Source organism: Xyrauchen texanus, chromosome 17 (genome assembly GCF_025860055.1).
Source record: "Xyrauchen texanus isolate HMW12.3.18 chromosome 17, RBS_HiC_50CHRs, whole genome shotgun sequence".
Lineage (NCBI taxonomy): Eukaryota > Metazoa > Chordata > Actinopteri > Cypriniformes > Catostomidae > Xyrauchen > Xyrauchen texanus.
The window spans coordinates 24,566,714-24,580,525 of NC_068292.1; the positions used below are offsets into that span (position 1 = coordinate 24,566,714).

Sequence of the window (13,812 nt, forward strand, 5' to 3'; positions counted from 1 at the left end):
ATTTTTTTTATGTTGATTTCACAATACAACTTAACACAACAACAAAACAAAATTACTGTTGAACTTATCTTTAGTCCAAAATCATGATCAAATGTTCTGGTTTACTTCACTGTGTTTGGTTTTTAGATTGTTTGTAAAAAGAAACAGTTAATGATTGGTCAAATAATGAGTCATTCATTTGTTCCACTAATGTCTTTCATCGTGCCAACAGTTTTAAATGTGTGAAGACAGCAGTAAAAGCTGAAATGTTGTTCATGCTCCAGTTAGAAAAGAAGGTTCTTTCAGTTAATTCCCATTGCCCTCATGTATTCATTAGGGACTCAGTCTCTATTGAAAACTTGACTCCAAAGCTAAGCTGCTGCATAATTCATTCTAAATAACATAGGACAACAGCATATTTCTCAATAGGAATTATGGCTAAACCTGTGATTAATATTTTGTCAACCAGGGGGTATACACCTACAAAAAACAGAACACAATCAACCTCTTCTTTTGAGAGAACAGTCAGCTCTTAAATAATTAGAAATACAGGATCAGGCAACACAGATGTTTCTGTTACATCAACATTCTGAAGACCATAATGCATGAAATCTTTTCATGGAATAAATTAGCTCTCCATATAGTGTCATTCAACAGTTGCCCTGTGAGGTTGACGGGCTCATGAAAAGTAATTCCCAGATTTTTTTGGTGCAGGTGGTACTGCCTGAATTAGGGTCTCTCAAAAATGTCAAACATAGAACTATAGTCTGGTCTATCCTTGGAGTAACCTCTGCAAAAATTGCCAGAATGTAACAGAGACCTTTATTAACCATCTGATGCATGTATTATTAAATCACAAAGAAATGCATATCATAGTGTTTATTTAAAAAAATAAAAGAAGAATTTAATAATTCCCAATCTTTTGTTTTCAAAATTATGTATTTAGATATTTGAAGTGGACACTATGCATTTTTTAAAATAACACAAATATATCATGATCTCTCCCTGGAAAAACGGGTCAAAGGTCATCATCCACGGTGGTTTGAATGTGAATGTCACACCCTGAATGGTCAAAAATAGATGTTAAAGATCTGTCATTGTAGTGGAAATCATACATCAGAGGGTTAATGTCTCATTTTCAGGTAATATGCACATTTAAATGTATCTGTTGTTCCATGTTCTTTTATTTTGGTACAACATATTGTACCAAAAATATATTAGAGACATAGAGAAGCGATGCATACAATTATAATCCGGCTGCTCAGTATGATTTCTACTTTGAATATCTGAGAGGAATATCTGAACCATGCATTCTTGAGCTTGAAGATAATTAACTTCCAAAATGTCACCAATAAATATGATCTATAGAGGGACAGCTAGTTTGTAATAAAATAAAATAAAAATGTTTCACATCCTTTTTGTAATGTCACAAACTACACAGGGCTGTGTGAACCTGTGCTTTACAAGGAACTTGCATTTGTCCATTAGTGGAACACCAGAAACCCTATATTATCATAGTTTTGGTATAAATTATGAACAAACTCTACAATAATCCCAAACATTTAAAGCAACCAAAGGTCAAGCCCAAGTTTCCTAAATTCATATCTGCAGCATAGAGGAAATGTTAGCCACATAAACATCACCATCATAACTACACATGCATTGTCCTTGTTAAAGAACTTATGTTGTAATAATTAGTTGTCACTAACAAACAAGGAGTCCTCTGTGGTTGTTACTGTAAAAAATGGTTCATCATATAATCCTCCATTATCCTCCATTTGCTCAGTGCAGCAGGTGGTCTGTGCAGTTTTAATTGGACAACACTCAGAGAATGAAGAATAAAGTAGCCTTCATTTTGGATTTCAAAGTTTTGTCACAGGTCACCTGATCAGAGAAACAAAGTTAGTTAGACTTCACCCCATAAACTTAAAAGGTTTTGATAAGCTAATGATGTAACGTCTAGGTTACGTATGTAACCTCCGTTCCCCGATGGAGGGAACGAGACGTTGTGTCAGAGAAGCGACACTAGGGGTCTCTCTTGAGCGCCGATATTCACCTCTGATCTATGAAAAAAGGCCAATGAGAAGTTGGCAGCCGGTATTTGCATATCCCGCCCCCGGACATACGGGTATTTAGGCGGCACAAATACGGGAGTTCATTCAGGATTTTTCTGAGGAGCCGGAAATGGTCCGGCCACAACAGTGGCTTGGCTCAGCCACGTGGCGGGGAAGACTCAATGTCTCGTTCCTTCCATCAGGGAACGGAGGTTACATACGTAACCTAGACGTTCCCCTTCTGTCGCTCTCTCCGCGTTGTGTCAGAGAAGCGACACTAGGGTTCCACTCATAAAAGTGCCATGCGCTGAGCCGTGTATGTGAACTGCTGATACAGGAGCGAGCAGGTATTCTTACGTGCAGGACGACCAACTGTATCAGACTGCACGTACCCTTCCCCAATGCCCCATTCAAGCCATCAGAATCCTTATCGTTACCCTGGAGGGGGGAACAAGGTGATGGCCGCCAAGCCTGGCGGGGCCTCTTTTCTCTCTATGTTTCTCGCATAGAGCAACTACGGCCGGGGCCCTTACACGCATTGAGGGAAGGGGGTCTTAGCCCTTATTCAGGGCGGAGAAGACCCTGCGGAGGCCACGTCTACCCGGGAGGGGAGGCAAACTTTAGTGGCAAACACATCAGAGGCCTGACTTAGGGCCTATGTGGAAAAGTTGGTGCGGTGGTAGATCCAGCCTGGTAGAGGGGGGAGCATACAGCATGGCGACCGAGGCAGCTGTGACTGGAAGTACGCGTCCTTCAGGTCTACCGCTGCGAACCAATCTAGATGCCGGACGCCAGATAGAATTTGTTTCTGGGTGAGCATTTTGAACAGGAGTTTGGACAAGGTCCGATTGAAAACTTCGCAGGTCCAAGATCGGTCGTAAGCCGCCGCCTTTCATGGGTACAACGAAGTAAGGGCTGTAGAAACCCTTCTTCGTTTCGGCTGGAGAGACAGGCTCTATCGCGTCCTTGATTAGAAGGGAGGCAAATTCTTCGCTCAGGGAGTGGGCATGCTCGTCGTGTACTGCGGAAAAATGAATGCCCACGAAGGGGGGCGGAGACCTGGCAAACTGAATTGCGTAACCGAGTCGAATGGTCCGGTGCAGCCAGCGTGACGGGCTGGGCAGTGAAAGCCACGCCTCTAAGCTCCGTGCTAGGGGCACCAAGGGGACGAATATTTTGGACGTACCCGGCAGGGCTTCACAGCTGTGCGGAACAGGTAACGCGGCGTCGAGAGGCAACGTGGCGTCCCGAGACTCTGGTGCTGAGAATAAACTCAAAGCACTTACCTTGCTCCGTGCACCCGGCAGGGGGCGGGTTCGTGACTGAGGAGGAGGTCTGATGCTGGCGTCCTCTGAACTCGTCTGAAGTGGCCGGCCGGGGAACAGTCGTGGGGCTGAGGGCGGGGACACCGCGTCCGGGAAGCCGGGACTGTTGAGGCCTGAAAGCAGAGTGTCGTGAGAACCAGGTGACCCAGAGACAACAAGGAAATAACTCTATAGAGTGTAAAGAATTTTACAAAATAATTCTCCTCCCGGCCCTCCACCGGGGAACAGAGTGGTCTTACCAGCTCCGGAGCTACCGTCTCGGTCTCTGGGTCTGTCATCTCAGGAGCGCCTGGGAGCCTTCTGGGTCCTCAAGGGGGTCCGTGAGACGATGGGTGTCCAACTTCTGCGGGGAGCTCGACGCTGGGGCTGAGAGCTGGGCCCACTCACTTGTTAGTTGAGGCGGAGCACCACTTTCTTTCTTTCAATGAAAGCCGCAGGAGGACGCCCTCGGCGAGCAGACAGGGCATGGCCCCTGGCGGCAGGTTTGCGGCAGGGCAAGATGTGTGAAATAGCCTCCGTCTGTTTCTTCACCACTGAGGACCGCTGGGCAGAGTCGTCAAGTGGTGTCGCTGAATGGACGGAGCTGGGAGACGGGGGCGTTTTGAGAAAGCGTGCTTTGTCTGCCTCCTGTACTTCGACCAGGCTGTCCATCGTTGCGTTTCTGGACCACAGGGGGTGGCCATCGCCTGTTTGAGTGCAGTTCCTGCAACACGTCAAGAACAGGACTACCCAAGTGCAGATTTTGAAGTGCCCTGGCCCGGTAGACTTGCAGGAGGGGGCCATGGCATGCAGGGGGGAGCGGTCTGGGACCGTTCTACCACCGAGGGTAGCGAGAGCGGAGGAGCAAGGAAGCTGGGCTTGCCCTCCGCTCTCGTCATACACGTCCGGGAAGGAACCGGGGGGGCTGTGAGCGGCGCACATGCCCGTGGAACCAATTAAGCCCGGGGAAGCATAGCGGACCTCCGTGCGTCAGGCTCAGACTGGGCGGAGACCCGAAGGTGGTGGCCCAGGCGAGTTATCCGCATCCGACGCCGCTGTTACGCTCTCCGATGCAGCGGTGATGTCATCATCCAATGCCGGGGAGCTCGAGGGACCGGACGGTAGGCCGTTAAGCGGACCGCACTAATCCCGAGCTCGGGGGAAGTAGACAAGCGTGCTGGGGAGGCGGGAGGTTTCGAGGGGATTTACCTGGCGAAAGCGTCCTGTTATTCTCCCCAGATCGTCTTTCATCGCCCGCGGCGCCTGCCTCAATCCCGTAGGAAGGAGGCGAAGCGCGGGGGGCAACTGAAGTGGCTCTCTCTCACTACAAGAGAAAGCAGAGATCGCAACGCTGCCGCGGTTATGTTCTCACACTGAAAACATAACCCATTGAAGAGAATGCTCATCCCGAGCTCGGACGGAAACAAGCAAGCGTGCCGGGGAGGCGGGGGGTTTCGAGGGGGTTCACCCGGCGAAACGGAGCCCGTCACTGTCCCCAGATCGTTTTCATCGCCCGCGGCGCCTGCTTCAATCCCGTACGAAGGAGGTGAGGCGCGGGGGGGGCGGCTGAATCGGCTTTTTTCTCACTACAAGAAAAAAGCCTACGACCGCAATGCTGTCATGGCTATGTTCTCGTACTGAAAACATAGACCATTCATAAAAACGCTGCCTGCGTGTGATCGCACCCAGGAATGCAAGGCAGTTTTTATGACCGTCAGAGGTGGGGAGAATCAATGCATCCAGAAAATACACAGGGGCGGAAAATCGTCTTTAAAAAGACGCGTCCTGAGAAGGACTTTCAACGCCGCTGTGTTTTGCTCTTTTAGAGCGAAATTACTCTTTTAGAATAACTCTTTCGAGTTGTCTGCGCTGTCGAAGCGCCCAGGGGCAAGAATGCACAGCCGTGCACGAAGGAGAAAGCCGCTGTTGTGCGCCGTAAAGTCCAACAGCATGCAGAGCGTCAGAGGATTAAACAGGAACTTGGTGTGTAACTCGCAGCAGACTGCATACACGACCATCGGCTCCGAAGAAATTTTCTGAATGAACTCCCGTATTTGCGCCGCCTAAATACCCGTATGTCCGGGGGCGGGATATGCAAATACCGGCTGCCAACTTCTCATTGGCCTTTTTTCATAGATCAGAGGTGAATATCGGCGCTCAAGAGAGACCCCTAGTGTTGCTTCTCTGACACAACGTGGAGAGAGCGACAGAATCCCACCAAACATTCAGGATTTAGGGGCAAGAAGTTAAAGTTTAAGAATTTGTTATTGAAAACCCCACATTTATCTACCATTGCTGTAAATATTGAAGGGGATGTATAACCTGTGGTCCAGTCTGTGGTGATGTAGCACCTGGGTGAGTAACTCAGAGGTGGTCTGAAAGGAGCGGCCCAGCTCGTCAAGCTTCTGCTCCATGGAGATGATTCTCTGCTCAAGCTCATGATAAGAGCTGTTCCAGTTTGCACTTAGATCACACATGATCATCTGCATCTGTTTGTGGAAAGGGGAAGGGACCTGGCTTTGTGATGTTGACAAATGTAAAATACAATATATCCCTCATAATGTAATAGGCTGAATAGCTCTATTTCTTGAGTTTAAGGTTCATTTTTATTTGTTAGATTTGAGCTAATATTAAGCATATCAGTAACATCAAAACAAGTCATTTGTAAGAGCTTTTGATTACAGGCAGTATAGTTTGTTACAGTGGCTCCAAAGGTATTTGGACACTTAAACCACATTAAAAAGTATGGTGTTCATTGCATTATATAACAAAATATTAAAGTGGCATCTACAAACAAATTATGCTACATTTTCTCAAGACGAACTTCTCTCTTTTTTATTTAATTTTTTTATTGCCATTTTTCAGTCTATTGACTATTAAGGTAATTTATGAAATAATTTATGAATGAAGTTCACAAAGGTGTCCGCAGAGTAACAACAGGTGTAATTCATCACATTAGATATAGATATGAGCTACAAAGTTTGAAAACCAAGTATCAAAATACTTTTTTCATATTTGTGAAAAGTACATCTATTGCATTATAACATGTATTTTTGTGGGATTGTTTGCTTGAAAAGTGTGTTTGTGCTATATTTATATATAAAAAATAAATATATATATTTTTATATATTTTGCAATCTACAACAAAAATATTGTGGCTTAACCTTTTGACATTTTGGGGTCACTGAATATGATTTGGTTTGGACATACTGTACATAAAAAATAAATAAATAAATAAAAAATAATTTTGAACTGAGCCAGGTTTAATAAAGATCATGAAATCATGCCTTTCTTTATTTTTAGATGAGATCTAGTCTCAGTGTGTAACACAGGAAGTCAACTATGTCTAGGTCTCTTTAGGCCTTCATTTATGTCTGCACAGCCATGATTATGGCAATATCATACCTAAAATGCTCTGGACTTTTTACATAGTAGTATAGTATAATTAATTACATTATTGACAAACCACAGATATAGACACCAGTGATGTATGTTTGACTCACCTTTGAGAAATCCACCATCTCACTGGCATAGTCCCTTAGCTTTCTCTGCTTCAGCCGCAGGTGACGAAATCTAGTCAGAGAGATTATGGGAGATAGTTAATTACAGTCAGCATGGTGATTCATTCACATCGTCTGAAACAACAGTTTGTAAGGAACTCTGGACAGCTTCGTTGCTCTGTGTTGAAACTGTCAATCCTCTTTAAAATTCATGATTTTCTGATTAATCTGTGACCGCTAGTAATGACAGTTTTCAACAGTACATCAATCTCTTGACATTTCTTAATGCAGAGGTTTTGCTGCAGGCCTACGTTTAGAGTTCTCTAAAAAATCTTTTTCCCAAAAAAGCAACAAGGAAACCATTTATTGTAGGGGAACCATCAGTAACTGCCGAAGCATGCAAAAATGACCAGTATCCACGTGTCATGTAGACAGAGAGCAAAAAAAGGAACAGACTAAAACACATAAACCAGAATGAACTCCTAACTCTTTGACAGTCTGCTCCCTGACGTGCTGATTTATCTGTCACTGTAGCACCCACTTTCTTTCCAGAGTATTTTTGGTGTTTCTACTAACTGTAAAACAGGGTGTCAAAAATCCCTCCACCCTTTCTGCCAACCACTGTTACTGACAAATATACTGTCTTACATATAGTACACACATGGAACATTTTTACGGCCAGATTCCTATAGTCATTAATAATGTAAAATGCTCTGCAAATGCACACATCTGAACTTCCTACTCTCCAGTTAAAGAGGCCAGCCAGTTGAGTGGCTTTTCCCAAACTAAGCTCCTTATCTGCCGGAAGATTGGAATACATGTTGTAAACAATAAAATGGTGACAACAATAGGCTGGGGAGATGGGGAAACAAGTGCACTTAATAGCCAGTTCCAAATGCTGGCAGCACACTGAACTGACATTCTTGCAATGATCGCAAGATCAACAACCACAAGACCATATATTATGCAACTAGTGCAACTAGTGTCATCTGCTCTGACAGGCAGGTGAAGATGATGACAATTTGCTGTTATAATGTGATTTCTGTGAAACTGAAATGTTATGTATGATTTAAAATCTGAATAATTCCATGCCTAATGCAATGGGCTTTTAAATAATAAATAACATGATTTAATCCATGAACTATTGCATGCAGTATGAACTATTTCAGTCCTTTAATCTGATCATGTTAGGAAGGTAAGTGAGGACCCAAGAGCGATGTCAATGAAAATAGAGTCTTTAATGAGAATTCTTATGAAGCAAAAGATGAACACAAATCTCCTCCTTGAGAGGTATAGCTCAACATAAACAACCCGCAGAGAGGGCGAAAAAAATAAAGGAAGCTTCTTCAGAGCTTCTCAGGGAGTGTCCCTTTAGGCAGCAGCCGGGGGTTGTAGTGTTGCGCCGACAGGCAGTAGGCTCCCCAGGGGTAGACAAGGGTCGAGGTGAGACAGTGGTGTCCAGGCCTCTAGCAGCGCAGGGCGCACTGAACAGAACACAAATATATCCAGATAATTATCAGTGAACAGATAGCGTAGAGTGGCGGATGCCAACAGGACAGGACTGGACAGGACAGCGACAAGCAAGACAGTGGTTGTATCAACGTGTGAAACTCTAGTGAGACTCAGACAACGACAACAGCGAAAGCAGAGAAAGAAGTAGAGATCTAAATCAGCGGGAAGCAGGAACAGGTGGGAAGAGAATTAACGGAGAATTAAAGGGAGATGAGGAGCAGCTGGAGGAAGAGGGAAAGGGGGAGAAATAACCTAAAAGGGTCAGCAGAGGGCGAAAGAGTAGAGGGAAAGAACAAGAACAAAACATATTATGACAAGACAAGACAACACAAGACATGACAGTACTGCGGAAAAATGGCCTTAACAGTCTGGGCCCTATAACGGCACAGGGCTGACCTGACACCCCTCTAGGTGTGCTCACAGCGTTGGACGAAAGCCTGAGCGGAGGGAACGTCGGAGTCGGCGAGCTGAGACGCGAACAGCGGAGGTTGGTAACCAAGGCTACTCTGAAAGGGAGACAGACCGGTGGCGGACGACGGAAGGGAGTTATGGGCGTATTCAGCCCAGGGAAGTTGTTCAGCCCAGGACGCGGGGTTACGGAAGGAAAGACTGCGCAAGATGCGACCAACAGTCTGATTGGCCCGTTCGGCTTGACCGCTAGACTGAGGGTGGAATCCGGACGAGAGACTGACGGAAGCCCCAATCAAATGACAAAACTCCCTCCAAAACTGAGAGGTGAACTGCGGACCCCTGTCCGAAACGATGTCGGAGGGGAGGCCATGAATTTTGAAAACGTTTTCGATGATAATTTGCGCCGTCTCCTTGGCGGAGGGGAGTTTAGCGAGGGGAATAAAATGGGCCGCCTTGGAGAAACGATCGATAACCGTGAGAATTACCGTTTTACCTGCCGACAAGGGAAGACCGGTGATGAAGTCTAGGGCAATGTGAGACCACGGTCGCGAGGGGATAGGAAGTGGTCTGAGGAGACCGGCAGGGGGGGAGTTCCCGGACTTAGTCTGCGCGTAGACGGAGCAAGCCGCTACGAAAAGACGCGTATCACGTTCTCGAGTGGGCCACCAGAAACGCTGGCGCATGGAAGCGAGCATACCCCGAACGGTGGGGTGGCCTGCCAACTTGGCCGAGTGAGCCCACTGAAGGACGGCCAGGCGGGTGGGGGTGGGAACGAAAAGGAGATGTCTAGGACAGTTGCGCGGCGAAGGAGTGCGAGCGAGCGCTTGCTTAACCTGTCTCTCGATCCCCCAGACAGTCGCCCCGACGACACGACCCTCAGGGAGGACTCCTTCAGGGTCCGCGGAGGCTTCTGAAGAAAAGAGACGCGATAAGGCATCAGGCTTGACGTTCTTAGAGCCCGGGCGGTAGGAGATAACAAAATCGAACCGAGTAAAAAAAAGAGCCCAGCGAGCCTGGCGCGCATTAAGTCATTTGGCTCTAGGTTTCTATGGTCAGTCCAAACGATAAACGGAACGGTCGCCCCCTCCAACCACTGTCACCATTCGCCTAGAGCTAGGCGGATGGCGAGCAGCTCACGGTTACCCACATCGTAATTACGCTCAGACGGTGACAGGCGATGAGAAAAGAAGGCGCACGGGTGGACCTTGTTGTCAGAGAGAGAGCGCAGGGAAAGAATAGCTCCTACGCCTACTTCGGACGCGTCAACCTCGACAATGAACTGTCTGGACAAATCAGGGGTGACAAGGATGGGCGCGGACGTAAAGCGGCTCTTGAGGAGGTCAAAAGCCCTCTGAGCGGAAGCGGACCATCTAAAGCACGTCTTGACGGACGTGAGGGCTGTTAGGGGAGAGACCACCTGACTGAAATTGCGGATAAAGCGTCGATAAAAATTAGCGAAGCCGAGAAAACGCTGAAGCTCAACGCGTGACTTGGGTGCGGGCCAGTCTATAACGGCTTGGACCTTGGCGGAATCCATCTTAATGCCCTCAGCGGAAATGACCGAACCAAGAAAAACGACAGAAGGAACATGGAAGGTGCACTTCTCTGCCTTAACGTAAAGACGGTTCTCTAATAAACGTTGAAGGACATGGCGAACATGCAAGACATGAATCTGGAGTGACGGCGAGAAAATCAAAATATCGTCAAGATAAACGAAAACAAAAATGTTCAGCATGTCTCTTAGGACGTCGTTGATCAGCGCCTGAAAGACAGCTGGGGCGTTTACGAGGCCGAACGGAAGGACCCGATATTCAGAGTGTCCTAACGGGGTGTTAAACGCAGTCTTCCACTCATCCCCCTCCCTAATGCGTACGAGATGGTAAGCGTTACGCAGATCCAATTTGGTAAAAAACTTGGCCCCCTGCAAGATCTCGAAAGCTGAAGGCATAAGAGGGAGCGGGTAAAGATTCTTGACTGTTATGTCATTCAGCCCCCGATAATCAATGCACGGGCGCAGGGACCCATCCTTCTTCTTAACAAAAAAAAACCCCGCCCCGGCGGGAGAAGAGGAGGGAACAATGGTACCGGCGTCGAGCGCAGTGGATAAATAATCTTCGAGAGCCTGACGCTCGGGGACCGACAGCGAGTAAAGTCTTCCGCGGGGGGGGGGAGTGGTTCCCGGGAGAAGCTCGATCTTACAGTCATACGAACGATGCGGAGGAAGAGAAGCGGCCCGGGAACGACAGAACACCGTCCGCAGATCGTGATATTCCTCCGGCACCCCTGTCAAACCCAGGCTCCTCCTGAGAAAGAGAGACAGAGGAGATGGGGGGAATATCAGACATTAAACATTTAAATGACAAGAGACACTCCAAGAAAGGATGGTATTTTTAGACCAATTAATAGAGGGATTATGTCGAACTAACCAGGGATGGCCTAATACTATAGGAGCAAATGGTGACTGGAAAATAAAAAAGGAAATGGTCTCGCTGTGATTACCAGAGACAGTGAGGGTTAAAGGTAACGTCTCACACTGAATCCTGGGGAGGGAACTACCGTCCAAGGCGAAAAGGGCCGTAGGCTCTCCTAAAACCCTAAGAGCGATACAGTGTTCCCGAGCCCAGGTCTCGTCCATGAAACAGCCCTCCGCCCCAGAGTCAATCAAAGCACTGCAGGTGGCTGAAGAACCGGTCCAGCGAAGATGGACAGGAAAGGTAGTGCAATCCCTTAAGGGAGAGGCCAGAGTTGTAGCGCTCACAAGTAGCTCTCCTCTACGAGCTTGGCGATGAAGGTTGAAGCGTTTCTCAATACGAATGGCGAGTTCAATCACGGAATCCACACGGGAAGGGACCTCTCGAGACAGAATCTCATCTTTGACCTCCGCGCAGAGACCCTCCAGAAAGCGGGCGAGTAACGCCGGCTCATTCCAATCGCAGGAGGCAGCAAGAATCCGGAACTCAATGGAGTAATCAGTGACGGACCGCTTATCCTGACAAAATGAAGACAAGATCCGAGAAGCCTCTTCTCCAAAAACAGAACGGTCAAAAACCCATATCATCTCTTCCTTAAAGTCCTGATATCGGGTCAAACAATCAGCCTCCGACTCCCAGATGGTCGTTCCCCACTCTTGAGCCCGTCCAGAAAGGAGAGATAATACATAGGCGATACGAGCTCTGCTCTGGAAGTAAGTGGTGGGCTGGAGAAAAAAAACTACATCACACTGGGTGAGAAACGCGCGGCATTCTGTGGGCTCACCAGCATAGCACGGTGGGTTATTGATCCTGGGTTCAGGAGGCACAGGAGTCTTGGAGGCGACCGATGAATCAAGGCGAAGAAGGTGTACCTGACCTGTGAGGTCGGCGACTTGAGCAGCCAGGGTCTCGACGGCATGTCGCGCAGCAGATAGCTCCATCTCGTGTCTGCCCAGCATCGCGCCCTGGAACTTGACAGCTGACCGTAAAGGATCCGGAGTCGCTGGGTCCATCTTGGTCTGAGTCTACTGTTATGAAGGTAAGTGAGGACCCAAGAGCGATGTCAATGAAAATAGAGTCTTTAATGAGAATTCTTATGAAGCAAAAGATGAACACAAATCTCCTCCTTGAGAGGTATAGCTCAACATAAACAACCCGCAGAGAGGGCGAAAAAAATAAAGGAAGCTTCTTCAGAGCTTCTCAGGGAGTGTCCCTTTAGGCAGCAGCCGGGGGTTGTAGTGTTGCGCCGACAGGCAGTAGGCTCCCCAGGGGTAGACAAGGGTCGAGGTGAGACAGTGGTGTCCAGGCCTCTAGCAGCGCAGGGCGCACTGAACAGAACACAAATATATCCAGATAATTATCAGTGAACAGATAGCGTAGAGTGGCGGATGCCAACAGGACAGGACTGGACAGCGACAAGCAAGACAGTGGTTGTATCAACGTGTGAAACTCTAGTGAGACTCAGACAACGACAACAGCGAAAGCAGAGAAAGAAGTAGAGATCTAAATCAGCGGGAAGCAGGAACAGGTGGGAAGAGAATTAACGGAGAATTAAGGGGAGATGAGGAGCAGCTGGAGGAAGAGGGAAAGGGGGAGAAATAACCTAAAAGGGTCAGCAGAGGGCGAAAGAGTAGAGGGAAAGAACAAGAACAAAACATATTATGATCAGACAACACAAGACATGACAGATTGTACAAGTGGTGTTCTGAGAATGCTGATATTTAATATAACAGCACTGGGGCGCTTCACAATTTGTATCACTCTGCTTGTTAGAACTCACAGCATTTCAGACAGGCTGTCAGTCTGTTGTTTCAGCTTTTGTTTTTGTTTGAAACTATTTTTGTTAGAGAAAGAGAGACTGGTCATATTGTATCTAATATGCAAGTTATTTACAGTAATATGAACTTCTTGTCTGTAAAAGTGTTGTATAAAACTAATATAGCACACAATCGTGCTGTTGTACTGAATATCATGGCTGGGATTCGGCTTTAGGCAATTTTCAATAATTGTACAAAAAAAGGGCTTTGATAAGATGCTTGACATATGCATACGAGCATGTATATTTTTTATAGTAAAAAATTATGATTGGATTTTATGATGTGCAACAAGAAGAGCAAAGGATCAATTAATCTTTACAGAGATTCTTAAGCATTGGCAAACACACAAATATGTAATATTTCTAGTGTAAACTAAAATGAGTAATAGTTCAATGCACACTGTAGGGTAATGGGGTACTCACACATGGATGGCCTCCAGCAGGCATCTCTGATGATGGCGATGCTCACCACTGTTGTCCTTGGATTGAGTGGTGCGGTGTAGTAGCCAGCATTCTCTTAGCACATTGGCTGCCGCATGCCGGATCTGTGGCACAGAGAATATGATTAATAATCACCTATTCATCATAACTGCTTGATGATACTTTATTGACAGTCTGCCATTTTTTCAGTAAAATTTGTATGTGGGTAGTTGACACAAAATAGCTTTGGAATGTTGATGAACTGCGATGTGACATGCTATACTCAATCTAAAACTATTTTAAACAGCATTTTGCAGTTTTTCTTTTTGAAGCAAAATCTAACCT

General features: G+C 46.7%; 1 protein-coding gene across 3 annotated transcripts in view; it reads right to left on the minus strand.

Annotated features, from left to right (window-relative positions):
* Window positions 1-1,718: 1,718 nt before the first annotated feature.
* Window positions 1,719-13,812, minus strand: part of LOC127658019 (intermediate conductance calcium-activated potassium channel protein 4-like) — a 45,648-nt gene continuing 33,554 nt past the window's right edge. The window contains exons 6-9 of one of the 3 annotated variants that reach the window (XM_052147084.1): window positions 13,471-13,592; window positions 6,841-6,910; window positions 5,660-5,826; window positions 1,719-1,863 (exon numbers count right to left, since the gene is read on the minus strand). In XM_052147084.1, coding sequence (XP_052003044.1) covers window positions 1,860-1,863; window positions 5,660-5,826; window positions 6,841-6,910; window positions 13,471-13,592 — 363 coding nt within the window. In that variant the 3' untranslated portion in view covers window positions 1,719-1,859. Of the gene's footprint in view, window positions 1,864-5,659; window positions 5,827-6,840; window positions 8,322-12,272; window positions 12,560-13,470; window positions 13,593-13,812 lie in introns of those variants that run through there. The other 2 variants (XR_007972342.1, XM_052147086.1) reach the window with 2 other exon arrangements.